Below are 22,195 nucleotides of genomic sequence, written 5' to 3'. Positions count from 1 at the left end.
AGATAACAATAGGTTTCTTAACCATTCCCCTCTATTAACTATGATTAAACTTAGTAAACGACAGCTACTCATAAATTTACCGCCTTTTATGAGTTTCTAGCCACAGTTTGTTGACATCTTAGTTCATTCACTGACCGAATTGGAGAAAACAAGACAAAAAACTGTGGGCTTTGCAGAGGACTGAAACCCCGAGAAAAACCCTCGAATCGACTGAATTAAGGCAGAGGTGCATGAAAATCTACTTGAATGTGAGCTAGCGAGCTAAAATCTAGATCAGGCGAAAGATACTTGCAGCCATCTTGCGAGCTTGACAGGAGTTTTTTTTTTTTTTTTTTTTTTTTTTTTTTTTTTTTTGCTAAGACCTCGAAAGATTTAGTTAATATAACTTCGTTATGATTGTGATTATGAGGCTAAATTCCTTTTTAAAACACATTTCACGCACTAAAAACGACTCAATTAGTGCCGGATATAATCTTACGAGTGCAGAAATCTTTCTCGCTGATGCCCTCGCTTGCTCCTAATCACACAGCAAGAAGATGAGAATGTGTGGACCGCGTAGCACTTATGAAATACATGAAGATATAGAAATATAGATAAGTTATAGTGCTTGGGAACGAGGTTATTCCGGGCGAAAGCCCTTGGAATTAAATTCGGAAAAGTTAATTTCCGACCTCGCTGGGAAGAAGATGCTTAAGTTTGTAATTATTAAGACGATTGTTAAGCTACTTTTGATTATTAAAACAATCGCCACTAACACCCTAACTCGAGCACAGGTAGCCCATACTCTGTTTTTTTGTTTTTGTTTTTGTCTTTGTTGTTTTCTTTTCCTATTTTTTCCGGACCTCTAAATCTATATACGAATCAAAACTAAGCATTCATTCATAGGCACGCTAATCAAAGATCAAGAAACATAGAAGTTCTGTGTCGTTTGTTCTGATGATAAGGAATCCCAATTTTGAAACTTTTCTTATGACTCTCCACAACGACACACGTTAATTAGATCTAACAAGGACGTTTGCATGATGGCATCTTTGACCTTTACTGCCAGACTCCCTTGCACACTTTCTTTTGTTCAGTTAGCACCGATTGCCTTACTATTCTCATGAGGGAATATAAATTTGAATAAGAAAGAAAATTAGCGAAGCATCTTGGTAGTGGGAGTCAAATGACGCCATCATGCAAACGTCCTAGCCCTATTCTAAATGAACATTTGTTCCCTTTTTATACATATTTCAATAAAAGTTAGTCACCTGAAAAGCTCCAAAGCTGAGACCAGCAAGGATTATGGGTAGATACTTTTACATATTTCGACCGCGGTTACAGTCGATCTCGTTCCCAGGGTCTTCTATTCTCGATTTTTTTTTTCAAAATAGAGGCACTCGATGGGAAGATATTTCCTTCGAGCGCCGCCATCTTAAAAAAAAACGCGAAGAAATAAGGCCCGGGGAAGGAGGTTCCAGTTAACCTCCTGTGAGTATCTTCAAGCTGCAGTTTTTATCAAAAAGCTTTACCAACTTTATTGAAATAAGTTAATACATCTGCCTCAATTACAATTGTCTACGGAATGCGACACCGAACAAGTCTCCGCCTATGTCAGTGAAGTGATCATATCTAGATTCTTGTCATTACAACTACTTAACTTATCAGTACACTCAACAAAACTGCTCGATTCATATTGATCGAAGTCGTAAACCGCTAATGTTTTTCATGATTGACCTTGCTTGATAATACGATTTCCTATACGATATATAGTCATTACGAACATAGAACTATACTCTATTTATAGAACTACTTCTACTTTTATGCGTAATTACTGTCTGACAAATTTCACTTCTCAGAGTTGGTCCTTTTTCCTTTATTAATTATTTTTAGCTTTTTTGTTCCTTCTTTCCCATTACAAGACTAATTCCGCATTGACCCGCCCGTCTGCGAACTACACGGGCTGCATCGATATCTCTCCATATTATCGCTGTTTAATATTAAATAGTAGTCAAATTGCAAACCCCTTCCCTTGTTCAAAAGGCGTCTTAAAACAACTTTTATTCCATCATCACCCAACGTTCCGTCTTAAGGTCTTCCAGGTTCCTTCGTTACCCCGAAATAGCTCTGTTAAATAAAAATCAATATATTTTTTGAGCAAAATGAATGTCAGGTATAACACAATTTTGTTTCCATCAGCGGGGGTTAAGAACCCAAGCGGTAATGCACGCTTTAATTATCAGGTCTAGCAGACATAATAGAAAAATAAAATAAAATCAATCAATCACAGAACATTGGGAATGCAAAATAAGCTGTTGCCCTCTCCATGATTAAACTTGAATTTAGCAGTGCTAATTTTCGCCAAGGAAGACTGGGAGAATCCAAAGAAAAATCCTAATAGCACAGGCGCGAATCACTACAGTATAATCGAGGACTCTACTAATATATATATATATATATATATATATATCTTTACCTTCCACTGCTAAAAACCTCTTTGTTATTACTCCTCGTACTTCTCACGTCTATTTTCTTCCTAAGATTCACAAAGCTAACAACCCTGGTCGTCCTATTGTTTCTGCTTGTAGTTGTCCTACCGAACTCATCTCTAGCTATCTAGATTCTCTCATGTTGCCTATTGTTCAGTCTTTACCTACTTATATTAAGGATACTAATCACGCTCTTAGTATTTTTAATGATTTTCGCTTTCCTGATAACTCTTCTAAGCTTTTGTTTACTATGGATGTCAAATCTTTGTATACTGTTATTCCTAATGATGAGGGCCTTCGTGCTCTTCAGCATTTTTTCGATCTTCGTCCTGTCCTCGAGCCCAGCACTCCCACTTTGTTACGCTTAGCTGAACTTGTTCTTACTCTTAATTGTTTTTCTTTCGGCGATCGGTATTATCGGCAGGTAAACGGTGTTGCTATGGGTACTAAGATGGGCCCTAGTTATGCCAATTTGTTTGTTGGTTATATCGAAAACCTTGTTTTTCAACAATATACTGGACCTAAACCTGAGTTTTTTGGACGGTATATTGATGATTGTATTGGTGCTACTTCTTGTTCGCGTAATGACTTAGATTCTTTCATCTCTTTTGTTAACTCTTTTCACCCTGCCTTAGACTTTACGTGGGAGGTTAGTGAAACATCAGTCACTTTCCTTGACATCTTGCTTAGTGTTAATGACGACCGTCTTAGCACTAGTGTCCATTACAAACCTACTGACTCTCATTCTTATTTACTCTACTCGTCTTCTCATCCTAAGCACACTCTTAACGCTATTCCGTTCTCGCAATTTCTTCGTCTTCGTCGTTTGTGTAGTGATGATCTTGATTTTTCTGTTAAATGTTCTGAGATGCGTTCCTTCTTCCTTAAGCGTAATTATCCTGCTCATGTTATTGATCGCGCCATTCGTAAAGTTTCTACTATTGATCGTACCACCGCTCTCACTCCTCACACTCGTCCCTCTAATGACCGCATTCCTTTCACTCTTACGTATCATCCTATTAACATTTCCATTAAACCCATTGTTAACCGCAACTTTTCTCTGCTTGACTCTGATACTCGCACTTCTGCTATTTTCAACAACCGCCCTCTCTTTTCCTATAAACGTGATCGTAATCTCCGTTCTTTCTTGGTCAAGGGAGTTCTTCCCTCTAACAAAGAACCTGGTACTTTTCGCTGTTCTCGTAAACGTTGTTATACTTGTCCTCACATAGCCTCTCACACTTCTGTTGTCGGTCCTAAATCAACTGTTAAAATCACTGACCATTTTGTTTGTACCACTTCTAATGTTGTATATTGTATTAAATGTACCCGCTGTAATCTTTTGTATGTGGGCGAGACTGGCCGCCGTCTTGGTGATCGCATTTGCAATCATCTTTATGATATTCGCAATAACGATCCCACCAAACCAGTTTCCCGCCATTTTAATCTAGCTAACCATTCTCTTTCTGACTTCATTGTTTTCGGTCTTTCTTTGCTTAACGGCAACAATGATTGTCGCAAGACCAAAGAAATGCGGCTTATTCACCTATTGGGCACTCTTAGTCCCAACGGGATTTATGAACGCTTTATTTTCAACTAACCTTTTCTTTTGTCTTTTGATTGTTTGTTTTTATTTCCTTGCCTACCTTGCTCTCATTGGTTTCTTTTGTCTTATTCTATCATATATACACTCCTTTCTACCACTTCTTTCTCTTTTACTCCGACGAAGGACTAGCGTCCGAAACGTCAGTAAGTTTTTTCATCTTTTCACGGTGTATAATTTACCTTTTCATCATTACTGTAATATAGAATAACGTGTCTAAGGATTGAATCAATGATGATCACAGTTGGTGACAGGCAGCACACACTACCCATTATTTCCATAAGAAAGGTGCGTGCATTTGCGCAGGATGACGTAACCGTGACAACGTACAGCCGTAAAAGGCAGGTCACACACGCATGCTTCCCAAAAGAAATTAAAGAATCGAAAGATTGAGAACAGTTTTGTTTACTTCAGTGCTTCACGTCCGACTTACACACACGAGGAGAACTCTTAGATCTAGTTGCAAAGTTGCATACCGGTAATGTACACCGTTTTCATGATGGTGCACGAAAACGAGGTCACTGATCCAGTCATTAGTTTATAATATATATAAAAGCATATGAAATGCGTTTATGGAAGAAAAGTATAGAAATTGACCTTTTGTTTTTTGAATTCCTGCTATCCACCTTCATTTTGAATGAGCAGCCATGCTCTGCCTTGAAAGATTACTGAGTCGCCTCCTTTTCGTGCGCTCGTCAGCCATTATGAGAACGGTGTATGACCGTCCTGTTTCATACATCAGTGTACTTAAGTTCCTATGGGGGGAGAAGAGGAGTTTTTTAATTCTGTTAGTACGACTGCGTGTGTAAGTCAATGGAAACATCACAATCGACATATTCCCAATTGTTTTGTTAAGGACCTATCAAAAAGTCGCACTAATAAGACTAAATAAACGTATGTGAATGTTTAACAAAAGGCTTTATTGTAACAAGCTGCATGCACAGGAAGTATGAAATATTTAAGGAAAACTGCAATATCGAAAATTGGATGAACTTACATTAGCACAGACACAAACAAAAATAAAGCTCTAAACTGTCTAAACATCCGTCATCATGAAATAGTTTAAGGAAAACTGCAATCAACAATGTCGGAAATTGGATGAATTCACATTAACACAGACATAAATAAAATGCTTGGAAAAATGCTTTTAGCGAATTCTCTACAGGCGATTATTAATATTATTAATGGAAAAGACGGAACTGTGCATGGGGTTCCTGTGTCTTCATCGATTTGTCTAAGTTGGCGTCTGATCGCAATCCTAGACTGGATCATTTCCGAAGCTGGTGCCAAAACAAGCCACTACTCACTTATACCTTAGTATATAATTGTTCTAGCTATGTTTTAATTGACTTACATAAATAAATTGGACTGAGTCCGAGACGCAACTTAACCAATACTTTTGTACCAAACATAAATAAATAAATTTATATAAATAAAATATCTATATATTTGGCTATTTCTTTCTTTATCACTTTATTTCATTTAATAGATCCTACCACTGATATCTTGCTAGGTAAGTATGATTCAACAGGAAGATAAAATAAACTGACACGAACGCAATCTTTACCGTCTGGCTGGCATAGAGGTAGAAACGTGACAAAATGAGGGAAGCTACAACTAGTGGGAAAATATGTCACGAAGATCCAAACTAATTACATCAATTTGGATAGGAAATCGCACGAACTCGAGTATAATTCGGAATTTATAGATACGAGTGATGTTTAGAAAGTTTTTTAAAATTCGAGAACTTTCAAAACATCACGAGTATCTATAAGTTCCTAATTGTATGAGAAGATTGTGCGATTTTTTGTTTATAATACACTCAATGAAATTGAGCAGAGTACAATTTGGGATTTAATTGTACTCCTCTTATCCAATAAGAATGGACTATTTTTTGAACTTTTACTGATGACTCTCCCCTCTGAAGCTCCAGCCCTCCCCCTCCCCCTCCCCCTCCCCCTCCCCCTCCCCCTCCCCCAATAAAAAAGGTACCTCCCCTAACTGACTCTAACGACAAATTTCAGACTGATTGACCATTATCTATATTTCAAAACAATTGTACAGTTTGATAGAACATTTATTAATTGCTCATTTGTCGATGCGAACATTTAGAACGGCACGAAGACAACGATTACGATACTAAAAAACTATTTCCAAATTTGTCGCCAAATTTCTTTCTAAAATAATATTCTAAAATGAAACTTTTTCGCTAGATCTTAACAGAAGCAAAAACCAGTATTCTATTCGAGACTAACTGATAATTATCATCCCGGTGAAAACTATAAAAGTGTTTTCTTTTCTTTTAATTCTGAAATATTACTCAGGGAGCAGATGCCATTGTTTGTTTGTTCATACGATAATTTTGACGGTATTTTTTAAATTTTAACTTAACAGAATATATCCCACATTGAACACTTTATTTGACCCGTTAACAGCAATATGGTGTTTGCCTGTTTTATTTTGCGATGCTTCGTCATTTGATTCGTCTGATATTACTTACAAAAACGATAGAGACATTCGATCCTAAAAGCTTTGCTCCTAAAGAAAAGCAGTCTGAACTGAAAAACAAAATACAAAACTGAACGACATAGAAACGAATGAATAAATTTTTAGATAATATTCAAATTTACTTTTAGAAGCACCTCGTCTGACATTTTTCTGTTGCAGCCTTGGTAATTCTCTTTGGTATTCGCTTTCTGCAAACTCTGTTGCTAAGCAACACTCCAAGGCTATTATTATTTGAGGGGTTTCAAGGGGTCTTATATTAGTGGACACTGAGATCTCGACGAAAAACGAACTCCGAAAGATTACGACTGAGCTGTCATGACTCACTAGATTTATCTATTCCCGTCATCAAGATCGAGTATTCCCAACATTATCAGTTGTTCAAGTTCGACGTAAGTCAGATGGTTCACTGAACAACGCATGGTCCTCTTTTATAACGGCCTGAATTAGCTTATGCCATTTCATGCTAAGTTGACTTTACCACTGGTCGAAATGAATGGTACAAGCGGATTGCTCTTGCCTCTCGTGTGACAGGGAAAAAAATTGGCTTCTTTTAGTTTTGCTTTCTAAACAACATTCATCCTGCGAATAATCCTATATGAATCGATTAGTGAGCTTGTACAAGAATTCGAAATTCAGGTCTCGAAAACGAAGCAAGTGATCTAAGCCAGGTTTTTTTCGTAGTCCTACTCAGACTGAAGCTAAAGATTTCCTGCTACACAGTGATCAGCCCACAAACATGATTTTGTTTCGAAAAAAAGTTTTTCATGTCGGGATTACTTTCGCTGTGACTTTAATAACTAACTTAATTATTTTCGCGTCGTCTCGAATGAATGAAACGAATATTACAACTACAGCAACTCCAGACAACTCGTCGACAACTACGTCTCCATCAAAGCTTCCTCAACCACCATTGGCTCGAAGCTGTATCGACAAGAAAGTCTTGAACGTTTGTTGGTTAAAAACTCCACCTTATATTTTTGATAGACCAAGTAACAAAAGCATCGTTGAAGGAATACTATCAGATGCAATACTCGAAGGTTTTACGAAATGTGAATGTCAAGTAAATCTCAACTATTCTATACAGGTCTATGAGGAAGAAGACTTAATCAACTGTTCTAAAAATAAAGACATTGACATAGTTTTACCGTTTCCACAAAGAGGAATTAGAAACAATAACTGGTTTTTCAAAGTCGTCGATTCAGCTGCAATATACTTACTATTGAATCGCAAGAAAATCGAATCTCAAGCCAAGGCAAATATCATTTATGAATTTTCACAAGTTTGGACGCTTGCAGTCCTGACGATCCTACTGGCAGCGATTTTTGGCATCGTCGTTTGGTCTCTGGTAAGTCGGGAATATCAATTTATTTGAAAGTCATTTTAGTAAAAATACATAACTTTTTTTTATCTGTCTTGTGTTTCTGGGATCTTGGAGCTGAGTTCAAAATGCGCGCTTTTTAATTGGGAGTTTTGATGATTCAGCCCAGATGGTTTTCTTCAGAATGCTATTCAATTCATTTATTTATTCCTAGTATTCGCAAGTGCTCAAATTTTGAACCTAGAATAAAAGAACTGTTTGAACAAAACAGTCAAAGATTTTAAAGTTTTTTCTGATGCAAGATTATATAATGTCAGAAGCTGAAGAACACACCAGTTCAGTGTGTGGAGTTTTGGGATGTTAGGAAAACACTGACACTACAGAGCGAACGACGTTAACAGTGTAACGAAGTCCTTTTTAGGACCTCTTCGTTGCTCGATTCACTGTTCAAATATTTCATGTTTGTCAGTTTTAGTCTCTTCGGAATCATCACTTATATGAAATGTCAGTGGCTAAAGACAAACATAAAGTTTCGATTTGAGAGCACTTTAAAAGTCAACAGAAATCTGATTTCACAAGAACTCGATCGCGAAATAAGATCTAAGCTACTGTCCTATCAAGTAGTTTCAATAAACTTTGAAATAGTTATTTGAAAGGTTTTGTTTTTTGTTTTTGTTTTTGTTTTTGTTTTTTTGAGGGGAAAAATAGATCTTGTCTTAAAACTCATATATTTTTTCTGTTAGGAATTTTGCATAATTATTACAAACTATGAGAATGAATTACAGTTCTGACGTGTCGTATGGCATTATTTGTCACGCCCGGATTTATCGCTAACTATTTATATGTACTGTCAAAGTAGTCAACGTATTATAGCTTATTCAAAATAACACATGTACATGAATTCCACGTCAGACAAGAGTCAGAAAGGAAGAACCCAAATACCTTTTCCATAACTCATATCTACTGTGCTTTCTAAATGAAGAGACAATATTATTCTAATTCAAGACTCGCCAAACTCATGACAAATTGCCAAAAAATAATGACATCATTTCCTTGGTAACTTTTGAAGTCTAACAAATTTGTTGTATATTCTACAAACATAGACTTTATGACATCCGCGATGGAAACTCAAATCAACCATCTGATAGCCGCTAATTCTCTTGCAATTAGGTATCAGAATCATACAAATATTTCGATAATTATTGGTCGTACATTGCGAAATTACAGTATCAGTTTTACACTGACATATCAATATTGTTATTATTATTTTGGTTTTAATGTTTTGTGGCTACAATAAGAAAAATCGCATTTCAAAGAAAATGCTTCGTATTTCATTATGAAGGAAACTACGTTGTTTGCCGGCTGTGGGAATATTACAATTGGCAGCGTCCTATTCTCTGTATTCAGTCTCAGACTTCAGATTTGCCTATATATTTTAAAAAGTTTTAAACTTTAAATGTATTCATTAGCAAGCGACAGAAAAAAATTTATAATCTCACGACAAAGTAGTTTTTCAAAATAGCTTCGATTCGATTCAATAAAGCCGGTTAGTCAGCTTTTGTTGATGGCTATTTTGACTATTTTCTATGCCTGGAGGCTATATAAATGTTTTTAAAATTTATCATGTAGTAATATTAGATCTACTACAGTAAGCACTCGCTAAGCGGATGCAGTCAAAATAATTACAACTTTACGATGAAAAGCAATCTAGCCTATTGATAATTTCGAATCATCAAAAACGCATCTGAGGCTAAAAAAAATTCTTATCTCGTAAAAAAATATAAATTAACTGAAAACGTCTAGTTTAAAGGCAAGTTTTTGAAGCCAGATCAAAAACTTGCAACGTGTTGCAGAGTGAAAAATTGCGCGAAAAAATCTTCCTCGGCGCTATGTTACACGACAATGATTTTTCGTGCAACAGTGTTGCGCAAAAAATCGGCGTTGCAAGTTGGTCCTTGTAACACCACCTTGCAACACAAGATGAGGAATTTTCAGCAAATCGATGTGTGTAACATGTCCATCGCCGATTTGGCGCGCAACAAAATGGCTCCTGTACAGCAAGTACAGCAACTGCAATAATTGTCTAAACCTACTGAACTGAACAGACAAGATAAAACTTTTGTAGTTGATGAAAAATGATAAAAGCAAGAAAAGAAGAAAAAAGATAGCCGTGAGTGAGTTGGCAGCGCGTGGACTGAATACTAAAGTAAATGTTGCGCGAAAAGTTGTTCCGGTGTAACATGTCGAAAAAATCGACACACAAATGGCGCAATAGCGTTGCACGAAAAATCGGTGTTGCAAGTTGTTCCGTGTAACACCGTGTAGAATTAAAAAACATCCATTTATTATATTTGTTAATTGCTTTTATCTTAGACGGTTTAGAAAACAAGTAACTTTGGAGAAGATCATAGACTGCCAGCCGCACTCGCCCGAAAAACGATGCATTATGCATATGTGCAAACGACATCTATTGACGTGCAAATGTTGGAAATGATATTAAACCTGAAACTAACAAAGAAAGCAATAGAACCCTAAAACAACCTTTGGGTGGACTATATTGATTAAACTTAATTGAACCGGCTGGCAAAGCGATCTATGAATCTTTCATAACTTTTTCGGCCTGTTAACTTAACCATGCATATTCTAAATAGAGATAACTAGGTAAAACCTGGTGTGAGCTGCGTCGGTGTTTCTAAAAAACAGTAATGATAAAAGGGTAAATTTTACACCGTGAAAAGATGGAAAAAACTTACTGACGTTTCGGACGTTTCGGACGTTTCCACGAAGGACTAGCGTCCGAAACGTCAATAAGTTTGTTCATCTTTTCACGGTGTAAAATTTACCCTTTTATCATTACATATTCTAAATAGAAGAAGCAATTAAGTTTGGGAAACTTCAAAAATAAGATATAAGTAATAACAGGTTCGAGCAGGTTTTTTGTTGACAAAACTGGGTCAATTTATGTGGGATTTTTCATTAAAAGCTAAAATAATAGAAAACTTCTTATCAGTTACTAATGAGAAAGTATTATTACTTCACTTTGTTTCGCAAAAGTTTAATTTACTTTCTTTCGCAAGAGTTTAATTTATATCTTAGCGTTAAATTTTAATATCAATTGCCTCAAATCCATATTTTAATCAATTTTGTTTCTTAGGAAAAGATTGATTGTTTATGCGAAGCCAAGGTTACATCTCAAAGAAGTATCAAACCACTTGAGTTTTAAAATTTTCAAAACTAAAAATAAAAGATCTATAAGTGCAACGGCCCAAGGTCTTGAGGAACACTTTTTAAAGCTTAAATTAGTTATTATATTCCTTAAGTACATACGTATGTTTTTAAAAGTGTTTTTCACTGAAAGCGGCAGAGGAAGACTAATCACTTCATGACAGAGCAAACTCGAAAAAAGCTTTTGTTTAAGTCAAAATTGTTTTGACATTTGAAGACCTTTCGGAAATGTCCTTTGCACCTTTTTCCTCCTATTTTGAAAACCACTAGAAAAAAAACAAAAACTCTTCCTATCATTGAACACGGTAACTCAAGTAGGTATTAATAAATGAATGAAAAATCATTGAGTAAAAAAGACATTTGAAGCGTCATATGCATATTGAGGAGTTGAAACCATTGTTCGTATGCTTATAGAGATTTTAAAGTAATTTGAAAACCACTAGAAAAAAGAAAAGCTCTTCCTATCATTGAGTATGGTAACTCAAGTAGGTAATAATAAAGGAATGAAAAATTATGAAGTAAAAAAGACATTTGAAGCGTATTATGCAAAGAGGAGTTGAAAACATTGTTCGTAACTTGCAGAGATTTTAAATGTAACAAAAACAAACCTGGAAACCAAAACAAAGTTAATGAATAGAAAAATTAAGGTAATGAAAAATTCAAAGAGAAAATTTTAGGCGTAATTGATAACACGAGCGCAACCGCCCGCTCTAGATCTACATAATCGCATCGAAAAATATAACCATTTATTCTATTGATTTAGCAATTTATTATTAAACTTGATGCAGATAGCGTTATAAAAGGATTTGGTGCTATTTTTATGTGTGTTCTGAGAATGGGACTTGATGTTATCGCGCAAAATTAGTATATTATTTCTAGGGTTTCTTTAATTCAAGCATTCTGATCGAAAGGTTTTGCCTTTAGGACTTTTAATCAAACCTTCAAACCTCGCGCTTCAAATGTACGGAATTAATACTAATGTAGGACCTATGTTTCATTAGTTCAACATTTTATATCATAAGTCGAAGTAAATGTCAATGAATTTACATGCTTCCGATATTCTGATCAGAAGGTTTTACCTTTAGGACTTTTAATTAAACCTTCAAACCTCGCGCTTCAAATGTACCGAACTAATACTAGAGAGTTTTAGATTGACTTTTTTTTTCTCCCCGCAAACGGCAAACGTGACCACGTTTTCATAGTTTTCCTTTATTTTACTCTACCTTTTACAAACCTTCTCACCAAGCGCAAATACTCTTTTGTTTTTCTACTACTTGGACTTTTTTGCGATTCTTTTTCAGTAATTTAAAAGAATTTTTTACTGGTCGACTGACGTTTCACGTTCGCCGTGAGCGTAAATCTAAAACTCTCTACTAATGCAGAACTATGGTTCATTAGTTCAACATTTAATTTCATAAGTCAAAGTAAATGTCAATGAATTTACATGCTTCCGATATTCTGATCAGAAGGTTTTGCCTTTAGGACTTTCAATTTAACCTTCAAACCTCGCGCTTCAAATGTACGGAACTGATACTAATGTATAGTAGGACTATGGTTCATTAGTTCAACATTTGATTTCATAAGTCGAAGTTAATGAATTTACATGCTTCCGATATTCTTGGTAATTTGCAATTCTCGGTAAAATTAGAATAATAAATACACAACAAAAATATCAACAAACAAAAAAAAGAAGGAAAAAAAAAAGAAAAAGAAGAAGAAGAAGAAAAAGAACGAAAAAGGAAAAAAGAAAGAAAACGCACACGAAAACAATAACGTGTGACAAAAACATACAAATCAAACAGCAAGCTAATGAAGCCGTGTTTACGATTACCTAAGTAACTCGTGAGAGAACATCCTGGGTAGCTTTGCTGAACACACGTTAGGTTTGATAGGAAGATAAACTACTACATGAGCCACTGACAGTTTTGTTTCTAAATAAACACCAAGATACGATCGATTCCATTTTTCCCCAACAAAGGTAAAGAAAATAACTTTGGTTGTGGGTGTCAAAAGGTTTTCAATCTTCCCATGCGTCTCGTGCAGATGTTTCTTTTTTTTTTTTTAAATCGTGCTATTTCAGTTGAGATATTTTAATCAAAAATTGTACTTTTTTCCACTAGATAGCCCTCACGGATAGCTATTTTTAGTCGATTTTATACTATTGTATATACACATTTCCCCCGCAATGCATTGCTTAAAAAATACTAAAAATACGTTCCTCACATCTCATCTACTCTCGTTATATGTACAAGTCACCTTTTCATGTTTGTTCTTGATATTTTCCCTTTTTCATCGAAAACAAAAAAAAAAAGATTATTTTCACACGTTCTTCAAACACAGCCCTGACATATTTACACACTATGTGAATTTTTGACTGACTTCTCAGAAAGCCAACTGCCAAATTTTGACACTTGAACTTCGTTTCTTTATTCAGCATCAAACAACATTGACACATCTTATAGAAATGGCCACAATTATTCCCTCCCAGATAAGATTACTTTACACCTTATCTCTCACGGACTTTGATCAAGTGTGGAACAGCAACATGACCCAAATTGTGATAAATTTACCGTCTTACTGATCTACTTTATCCGGTATTTGCATTTTCGTTCTTGCACACTGAAAAAAAGAACACTGTTCTCTTTGTCTTTCTGTCATTCTTATCCTAAAGACAATGCGTACACTGCGTGACGGATAGCAGGAAGCAAGCATGACATAACTCTAAACTGAGTACTACAAATGGCCCAACGCTATTGTTAGCCAGAGGCTAGGAGTTCCGAGCGAATACTTTACAATGAAAGTCTTTACAATGTTTTCTAGGGGTATTTTGTGGAAAAATCAGCTTGGAACGACCGATGAGAGCATGAGCATAAGCATAAGATCGTTATGTTCTAGTGAAAATGAATGTGACGGAAGCTTGAGAAGAAAAAAAAAGGAAGCCATTGTTTATGCAAGAATCCAATATGTGCAGGGGACTGAGTACGAGAATTCGATTGGCTTACCACTTTGTGCTTCTGTATGTTAGCGACAGAAGCATAATAATCTGGTTTTCACTAAGTAAGGACGGAAGCAGAGGAAGAAGCATAAGAAAAAGGAAACCTTCCATTCCTTCTGCTTCTGCTTCCGTTTCTGCTTCCGTCGCTAGTGAAAACCAGGCTTAATGGCTTTGAACCGATTAATGCTTACTTGTTAGAACACGCTTCTCCATGATAAGGCGCCAAAAACGAGCCACGCAGAGTGTAATTATATGCTCACTTAATCATTACCAATCATAAACTAAGGTCGTTTTTGACGTTAATTACTGTTACAAAATAATAAAATTGCGGCGCGTCATTCGAGTTTAAGTACCGGCCTGCACACCGTACTAATGCATATCACATCAATCATAACGAAGGCACATGTAATCTCAAATATATTACATACTTGACACGGTTTTCTATGTTATTACCCTGCTCATTACGACTTCAAGGGCTTTATCTAGATCAAGAAGAGGGCTTTATCTAGATCAAGAAGACCGCTTGAATGCTAATGTATAGTGAAGCTTTGCAAGAAGCAATACAATCGTTTTACATAAGCAAAGCGATTTTATTGTTCTTCCATCTACTGAACCACAGGCAGGCCAAGTATTATGGGCACCGGCACGTGATGGTGCAAAGCCTCTATTGCCCTTGAATGTGTAATGAGGTCAGGAGCAAGACGTAAATAAACAAAAAATACAAAACCAGTCCAGTGAGAGATCTACCCAAGTTTACAAGAAAAGAGTAAAGACCGAATGATAGAGAGCTACTGTATAATGTAGGCATATCTTGATTTCTTAGCCGTCATTTGGTCATTATAAATGATTTATATATGTTTTAGGATGCAGCATGGAATCGCAAACAGTTTCCACCTACGTTTTGCCCTGGGGCATTGGAAGGCGTTTGGTGGTCGTTTGTTACCTTGACAACAGTTGGGTAAGTAAAAAAAAAGTAAAAGCACTCTTTGCGTTGTTGAGAGTTTAGTCCTCTCAGTCAATCTCGTATCCAGAGCCTGCGTTTCTTCTGGCCTGCGACGAAGAACGAGGGCTCTGGTATAATCCATTTTTTGAGACCAGGATTTCTTGGACCTCCGGTATAACAGCGCACGCGTTCAAAGACTTACCAAAAATTTAAAATATTCCCCCCCCCCCCCCCCCCCCCCCCCCCGATTTTCAATTTTGACTATGATTTTGACTTTGATTTTGACTTTGGTTATTTTGATCGGTTATATCTAACTTTCCGAAAATTGCGCATGCGCCAAAAAATGGATTATGCCAGAGTCCTCGTTCTTCGCCGCAGGCCAGAAGAAACGCAGGCTCTGGGTACGAGATTGCCTCTCAGTCTGATCTCATTTCCAGAGCCTGCATTTCTCTTGGAACGGTGCTGACCAAGAGAAACGCAGGCTCAATGAGCAACCAAACTTAATCTAAGTTTGATTGATGCATATGTTCCCAATTTACTATTCCTGCTTTGAGGATTTTAATTTCCAGTGCCTGCTAAGGAAGTGCTAGGGAAGCACTGGTGGCGTGTGCTGCTAATGCGCCGCCTCTCACCAATGCGGCCCGAGTTCGAGTCCTGCCGATCTCGATGTCGTATGAGAGTAGAGTTGTTTGTTGGTTCTATCTCTCCTGTGCTTCGAGGGTTTTTCTCCGGGTTCTCCGGTTTTCCTCCCTCCCCAAAAATCAACTTCTAAATTCTAATTCGATCTTTGGGCTTTCACTTAGTTTGTAGCCTAGCTCTGTTGTGATTGTCTCTTGCTGTGATATGACAGCGAAATGCTTTGCAGATTTTAGATTTTAGATTTTAACGCCCTCGGCCACACATGAAACGTTTTCGCAATACATTCCTATCCCTTTTGCAGGCTTATCGCTAGCTTTACAGCAAGCCAAATGCGCATGCTCTATAGTCATGTTTTCGAACTGTTCCAACGTCGAGGTGTGGACGGGTTTAAAAACAGTCACATGACATTCAGATCACGTGTCATTTCCTTGAGTATCAATTGTTCGTTATCAGTTGCACTTTATATGAGATGCATGAAACTTGGAGTGTAAGGATGAAAACTAATTTAACTAATTGGCACACGTCATCTGATATGTAAAAACCTCCATCCAAAGGACACGTCTATCAAGATTCATTTGTAGTTCCGTGTGATGAAGCATTTCACTCTTCTCAAAAGTTAAAAATAAATTTCAATTGGTACTGTACTGGGAGTTAGCCGTGCCTTTTCGTTGATCAATCCAGAGCTAGGGTTGTTCAGTTCTGGGTATCGATAAAACGTTAAGGTTTTACGTATTCTCAAATGTAAAACCAATTACTTCAGTGAATCGCACGTATTTTTTGGGTACTTAGATATGGGGATAAGACACCGAAATTCCCGTTGGCCAGGATCTTCGCCATATTATGGATGTTTGTAGGAATGTGCATGGTGTCATTATTAACAGCTACACTCACCAAAACTCTGACAACTGGTTTGGTTGAAAACCGGCGTGAGTTTCACGGTCTTAAGGTAATGAATCATTCATAGTAGAAGAAGGGATTTGTGGTGTAGCAGGGCCTGGAATATCAGGCCTCGGTTTGTACAAGAGGAAGAGGAGAGGAAGAGAAAGAAAAGAGAAGCGAGAGAATAAGAGAAGCGAGAGAATTAAAGAGATGAAAGGAAAAGAAAGAAAGGAAAATTAGAAAAGGAAGAAAGAAACGGGAGAGGAGTGGACAGGACAGTGAGTGGATTGGGGAGTGGATTGGGGGGGGCTTGCTTAATCAATTCCTATGAGAGGAAAACAAGACACGACACGACACAACACGAGAGAGGAGTGGACAGAACAGGACAGTGAGTGGGGGGAGGGGAAGGGAAGGGAAAAAGGCAGGAGACGAAAAATTCGTGGAATTCAAAGTATTTGAAATAAGTAAAGAATCTCAGATTGACCAAGAAACCTTTTTCATCGTTGTAGATTGGAGTATTAAAAAGCAGCCACACATACGACGAGGCCGTTAAAAAGGGAGCAAAAACACAGAGTAAGTATGATGAGTGTGCGCAATGTAATATCTGGAATTGAAAAAATAGAAAACGCGTGCGTGTGCTGTGTGTAGTTATAAAACACGGGATTGGCAGAACACGGATTGGCAGAACACGAAAGAAGTGTTAAGGGAAGAACGACGGGTAGCGGAATGCTTAATGCTCGAGACTTCTCGAGTATTCTTCTGTCAATCCAAAAGTGCTTTCATAACTACACACAAAACAGCAAGCAAGATATTTATTTATATTTTTACGAGAGTATCACGTGATAGCTTGCCAGTGGTCACAAGTATATCACATGGTGGCTCGCCTGGTCACGAGAGTATCACGTGGTAGCTTGCCAGTGGTCACGAGAGTATCACGTGGTAGCTTGCCAGTGTGGTCACGAGAGTATCACGTGGTAGCTTGCCAGTGTGGTCACAAGGGTATCACGTGGTAGCTTGCCAGTGGTCACGAGGGTATCACGTGGTGTATCACGTAGTAGCTTGAGTAATAGTGCGAAAGGACACGAACAAAAAACGTCTGCGCATGCTCTATGTCGAAACGTCTTCAGTGATATTGTAAAACTACGTAAATTTGTCTTCCAAACATAAATTGGACTTCACGTACCAAAACTTAGTGTTCATGCTTGAAAATTAAGGCTTTTTTTTTTAGCATTGTTTTCATTAACACAATTTCTTGGTCTCACAAAAGTATACTTGCGAAATGTTTTTAGCTCGTGAAGAGCTATTGGAGTGGCTAGATTTCGCATTTTTCGGATAACGCTTCTCAGCCAATCGTTTTGGGTAATTAATTGGAATCCATTGTATTCGCCAAGTGACGTTGTTTGTAGAGGAAGCCATTTTGGATTTTCGATCACTTCATAATCAAGTAATCAGCAGCATATTTTGAGTATTCTTTGTTTACTTTATGCTCTTTTTATTGGACCTTGAGACATGAGATTGTCGTATTTTTCATCACGTTGGAAGGAGAATCCGAAAACAGCCTGGTTTGTCATATGTTGGATCGATTAGACTCGGTCCAGATAATCTCAATCGTAGAAAAAATTCGTAACCAGAAATCCGAAAAGAAAGGATTCTAGCCAATTTTTAATAGATTTTTTTCATATATAGTGTATTTCTTTCTAACCCAAAGCAGAAATTTTATTTGAAAATGAGGTTTAGGCCTTCATTTGCTTATTTCCCATATATTTTATATAAAAAGCCTGACAAAGCAAGATTCTAATACAAATGCAACAAAACATCGTTGTACAATTGAAAATACCGCTTCAAACAGGCATTTTATCATAGTACATCAGTTTCTAACCGTTAAAAATTTTTTTTGAGTGTTAACCCAAAACGAAAATTGGGATCAAAACTCATACGAAAGTCTAGTTTTTGGCCCTTTTTGCACCAAAGCATAACTCCGACTATCACCTTACTCGGGTCACAATACCCTCAATGAAATGAGTCACCAAGTGTCATTTGTTCATTGGTACTCAAAAAGCTTCACGAGCTTACCATGGAAACATTTATTTTTTCACTCTAACTCGTTTAAATTCTTTTAAAAACGTGCTGAAATGCACGCATGCGCAAACGTTTTTCTCTACTGAGTGTCTTTGGAAAGGAAATATTTCGCATTTATCCCTTATATAAGAATTTTAGAAATTATGTTGAGGGAAGCACGCTGAAGGACAACTGGAGAATCCAGGGGGAAACCCCCAAAGCAAGAGAGATAATCAACAACAAACTCAATTCACATAAGACACCGAGTATGGGAATGGAACCCTGGGTCCAGTGGTGAGAAGCCAAGCGTTCTCGTCGGCGGGCTACGCCATCCGTGCTTCAGTAAAATAACCACATAAAATTTTCTCTTTATCTTTCCCTAGAATACCTGGACTTGAAATCCATGTACACTGCTTTAAACAACGATGAAATACAAGGCATCCTGGTGGATATATTCGTGGCCACATACGTTAGAAATAACCTGAACGTATTTGGCTTTCAGGATAATATATTCGTTGCACAGTCGTACGACATTCAATACTCGATTGGGGTTTACTTTGGTTACGGGATGGCTATGTACGAGGATTCTAAACCGTTCAGTATACTGACCGACTGTTTAAGATCGATGTTTGAAAATGCGAATAGACGCATCGATGTATTTTCTATCGTAGAGAAATACATTCAGTCTCAGGAAATTGTGGAGGTAAGCTGACCAATCTTGAAACAGAAAATCCTGCGTCCTCTTATACTAAGGTCCGGCCTTATCCTGGTTGTTTTTACCAGCTTTATTGGGCGCCGTTCTTATTGGTTTCTGTTTCCAGCCAGGGAAGGTGTCCAGGAAGGCAGAGGTGCTTCCATTTAAACGAATCCATCCGGTTCGAAATTCGTTTGCTAAAGTAAGAAAAGAGCGGGAAACTTTGATTACCGGCAAAACGTGTACACGTGTCCAGCGGGATAAGTGGATTACCTCCATTAGAAGACCGAGTTTCTAGAAACCTGATTTTCCGGTTTTTCCAGATAAATAGTAAGCATCCCAAAATACTCAGCCCCACCCCGCCGCACCCTACCACGCGACCCCCTTTACCCTTACCCCTAATTTTTTATTCTCATTATTTTCACTAACTTTACCTTTGTAACTTCCTCTTTAGAAATCGAAGGTCTATGATGAATTCAAAATCGAAATCAATCTATTCTCACCGACATCTGATATCTTTCTCATGGGGCTGAGGACACTCTGCATCATTCTTGGCATTTTGGTGTTTTTCGGAATCATATGGGAGATCGTTCGCTGTCGGTGGAGAAAAACTATTTTTCTTCCAAAAACGCGTAAGATATAGTAGTCATTTGCAATTTGTTAATCATTTCTGGGGTGCAACCACTTGATAAACAATTAAATCCCTTGAGATTTAGATAAAACGATGAAACATATTGATTAATCTCACGAGTGAGGATAATCAATTCGATAAGAAATGCTTTGTTGTCGTCAGCCAACATTGCAGCTATGACGTAACATCATCCCAAGAATAGCTGCATCGTTTCAGGGTAGACTAGGCAGAATTTTCCACTTCATAACATGTGATATATTGCGGCTATGACGTAACCTGCACAACATCGCGGCTATGACGTAACATACTCAACATTAAGGCTATGACGTAACATGCATCCCAAGAATAGCTGCATCGTTTCAAGGTAGACTAGGCAAAATTTTCCACTTCACAACATGTGATATATTGCGGCTATGACGTAACATGCTCAATATCGCGGCTATGACGTAACATGTTCAACATTGCGGCTATGACGTAAAATGTACGGGCCCAAGAATAGCGGTGTTGTTTTAAGGTAGACTATGCAGTTCACTTCAGTGTCTTTCCATTTTCGTACCCAGACCCTTCTCACCAAAACATCGACTGAAATCTTCGATTTTTCCTTAGAAAGCTGAGTAGGCTTTGGGTACGAGAATCTTGATAATAATAATAGGACGTACTTGATGAGCGCATTTAAAAATCTCAATGCGCTTACAAAATCTAAAAAACAACAAAACTAAGAAAAAATAAATGAACTATATCTAGGTATACAATATTAATTTTCACGAGTCAGATGGCGAAGGAAAAGATAAGTCTTTTAAGTGCGGTCTTAAATGATGAGACGGACGGGGCTAGCTTGACACACTCGGGTAAAGAGTTCCAGAGTTTGGCGAATTAAGGAGAATGCCCTCTCGCCATAGTTGATTGTGTTTGGACGGCTAGAGATCTGTAATAAGGATTTTGCAGAGGAGCGAAGTGTGCGGGTAGGACAGCGAACCTTTACAAGATCAGATAGGTAGGATGGAGATTGGTCTTGGAGGGACTTGTAAGTAAGGAGTAGGATCTTAATTAAAGGAGTAATATGATATGGTCAAATAGACCAGCTCCCACCATCAGTCTAGCCGCAGTATTCTGACCCTTTGTAACTTAGTGAGTTCGGTGGAAGGCAGGCCGTAGAGGGGCCGTCGTAGAGGAGACTGTTACAATAGTCAAGATGTGAAATGATGAGTGCATTAACCAACCGCGCTTGAGTTCATCAGGGAGTAGATAAATAGTGTCTTTCCACTTAGCAACATGTGATATACCCTTGAGCATAATGTCTTTTATTTACCAGTAACTATTTGGTAATAATAATATCAATGAGATTACGCGGTCTGTAATGGGAAAACATGACCTATTTTTGATACCTTGTATGGACGTTCGCCTTTTTGTTACCTTTTTTTAGATTTATTTTCCAATGCTTTTCTTGTTCGGCGTGCTACTTTAATTAAAAAGGTCTGATCTTATTTATTGTCTCCTTTTCAGACGCAGAGAGCATTGCTATGTCTGGACACCAGAAAATGACAGCTGAAAACATCAACAAATTAGTCAAAAAGTTAGATGAAGTAGAACGAGCTCTCGGTAAAGTCATGGAGTTTAGAGAAATTTATGAGCATTGCAAAATAGATATTCAGAGATACGACTCTGGTATAGCTAATGGAAACCCTCACGGGATATCCGGGACACCGAACAGTGGCTATAGCAATAATGCTTAAAAAGCGAAGAACTTGAAAGATGATTTCAGTCATTCACATATGCGGACGTTTTCTAGACACCTCTTAACTGAGAACGGCCCAAGGAAAGTAAAATATACGTTCTTAGATGCACTGTGCAGAGGTTCTAGAAAATAGTTTTTGAATGTTGAATGCATGTTGTTTGTGGATTAAAATAACTTTTATCTTGTTCAACCTTCGACTTTGCACTTCATGAAAGCCACCAAGAATCCTAAGGAGAGCAAGTTTAAAGCAAGAAAGACGTTCCTAGATGCAGAGGTTCTAGGAAATAGTTTTTGAATTTTGAAGCCATGCGGCTGATGGATGTAGTTTGTGGATATCTTTTTCGATCTCGGTTTTGCACCAAGGATACTAAGAAGAACAAGTTCGAAGCAAAAATGACGTTATCAGATGCAGAGGTTATATAATGTAGCTTGTGAAGGTGGAAGACATGGATGTACTTTCGTAGATTAAATTAAATTTTATTTAGATTGACCTTTGCAC

The 22,195-nt window shown here is 37.4% G+C and overlaps 1 protein-coding gene and 1 long non-coding RNA gene across 4 annotated transcripts; one reads left to right on the top strand and one right to left on the bottom strand.

The window, feature by feature from the left end:
• Nucleotides 1-1,488: 1,488 nt before the first annotated feature.
• On the bottom strand, nucleotides 1,489-13,099 carry LOC116288084 (uncharacterized). 2 transcript variants are annotated; one of them, XR_004196141.2, is made up of 3 exons: nucleotides 12,954-13,099; nucleotides 4,669-4,826; nucleotides 1,489-2,106 (listed from the first exon to the last, which is right to left on the bottom strand). It is a non-coding gene; the product is annotated as an uncharacterized LOC116288084 (long non-coding RNA). The 2 variants fall into 2 exon arrangements; XR_004196142.1 differs by lacking the exon at nucleotides 12,954-13,099 and adding an exon at nucleotides 7,797-7,913.
• Nucleotides 6,852-22,186, top strand: LOC116288083 (uncharacterized). 2 transcript variants are annotated; one of them, XM_031694817.2, is made up of 7 exons: nucleotides 6,852-7,924; nucleotides 14,981-15,075; nucleotides 16,489-16,645; nucleotides 17,088-17,151; nucleotides 19,020-19,339; nucleotides 19,785-19,962; nucleotides 21,465-22,186. In XM_031694817.2, the coding sequence occupies exons 1-7, from the start codon at nucleotides 7,316-7,318 to the stop codon at nucleotides 21,692-21,694; spliced, it is 1,653 nt and encodes a 550-aa protein (XP_031550677.1). In that variant the 5' UTR covers nucleotides 6,852-7,315; the 3' UTR covers nucleotides 21,695-22,186. The 2 variants fall into 2 exon arrangements, with proteins under 2 accessions (XP_031550677.1, XP_031550678.1); XM_031694818.2 differs by lacking the exon at nucleotides 19,785-19,962 and having other exon boundaries at nucleotides 21,465-21,652.
• Nucleotides 22,187-22,195: the final 9 nt, after the last annotated feature.

This window comes from Actinia tenebrosa, unplaced genomic scaffold (genome assembly GCF_029948245.1).
Source record: "Actinia tenebrosa isolate PJP-AT-01 unplaced genomic scaffold, QUT_ActTen_1.0 PGA_scaffold4__44_contigs__length_22323623, whole genome shotgun sequence".
In the NCBI taxonomy this organism is placed as follows: Eukaryota; Metazoa; Cnidaria; class Anthozoa; order Actiniaria; family Actiniidae; genus Actinia; species Actinia tenebrosa.
This window is presented reverse-complemented; position numbering and strand designations above follow the sequence as displayed.

What these genes read in the sequence shown, in the direction of transcription:
- LOC116288083 (XM_031694817.2), top strand. Translation starts at nt 7,316, where the DNA reads ATGATTTTGTTTCGAAAAAAAGTTTTTCATGTCGGGATTACTTTCGCT. An exon ending in GTTACCTTGACAACAGTTGG is followed by an intron (nt 15,076 to 16,488) that starts GTAAGTAAAAAA and finishes TTGGGTACTTAG; the next exon opens with ATATGGGGATAAGACACCGA. An exon ending in AAAGGGAGCAAAAACACAGA is followed by an intron (nt 17,152 to 19,019) that starts GTAAGTATGATG and finishes ATCTTTCCCTAG; the next exon opens with AATACCTGGACTTGAAATCC.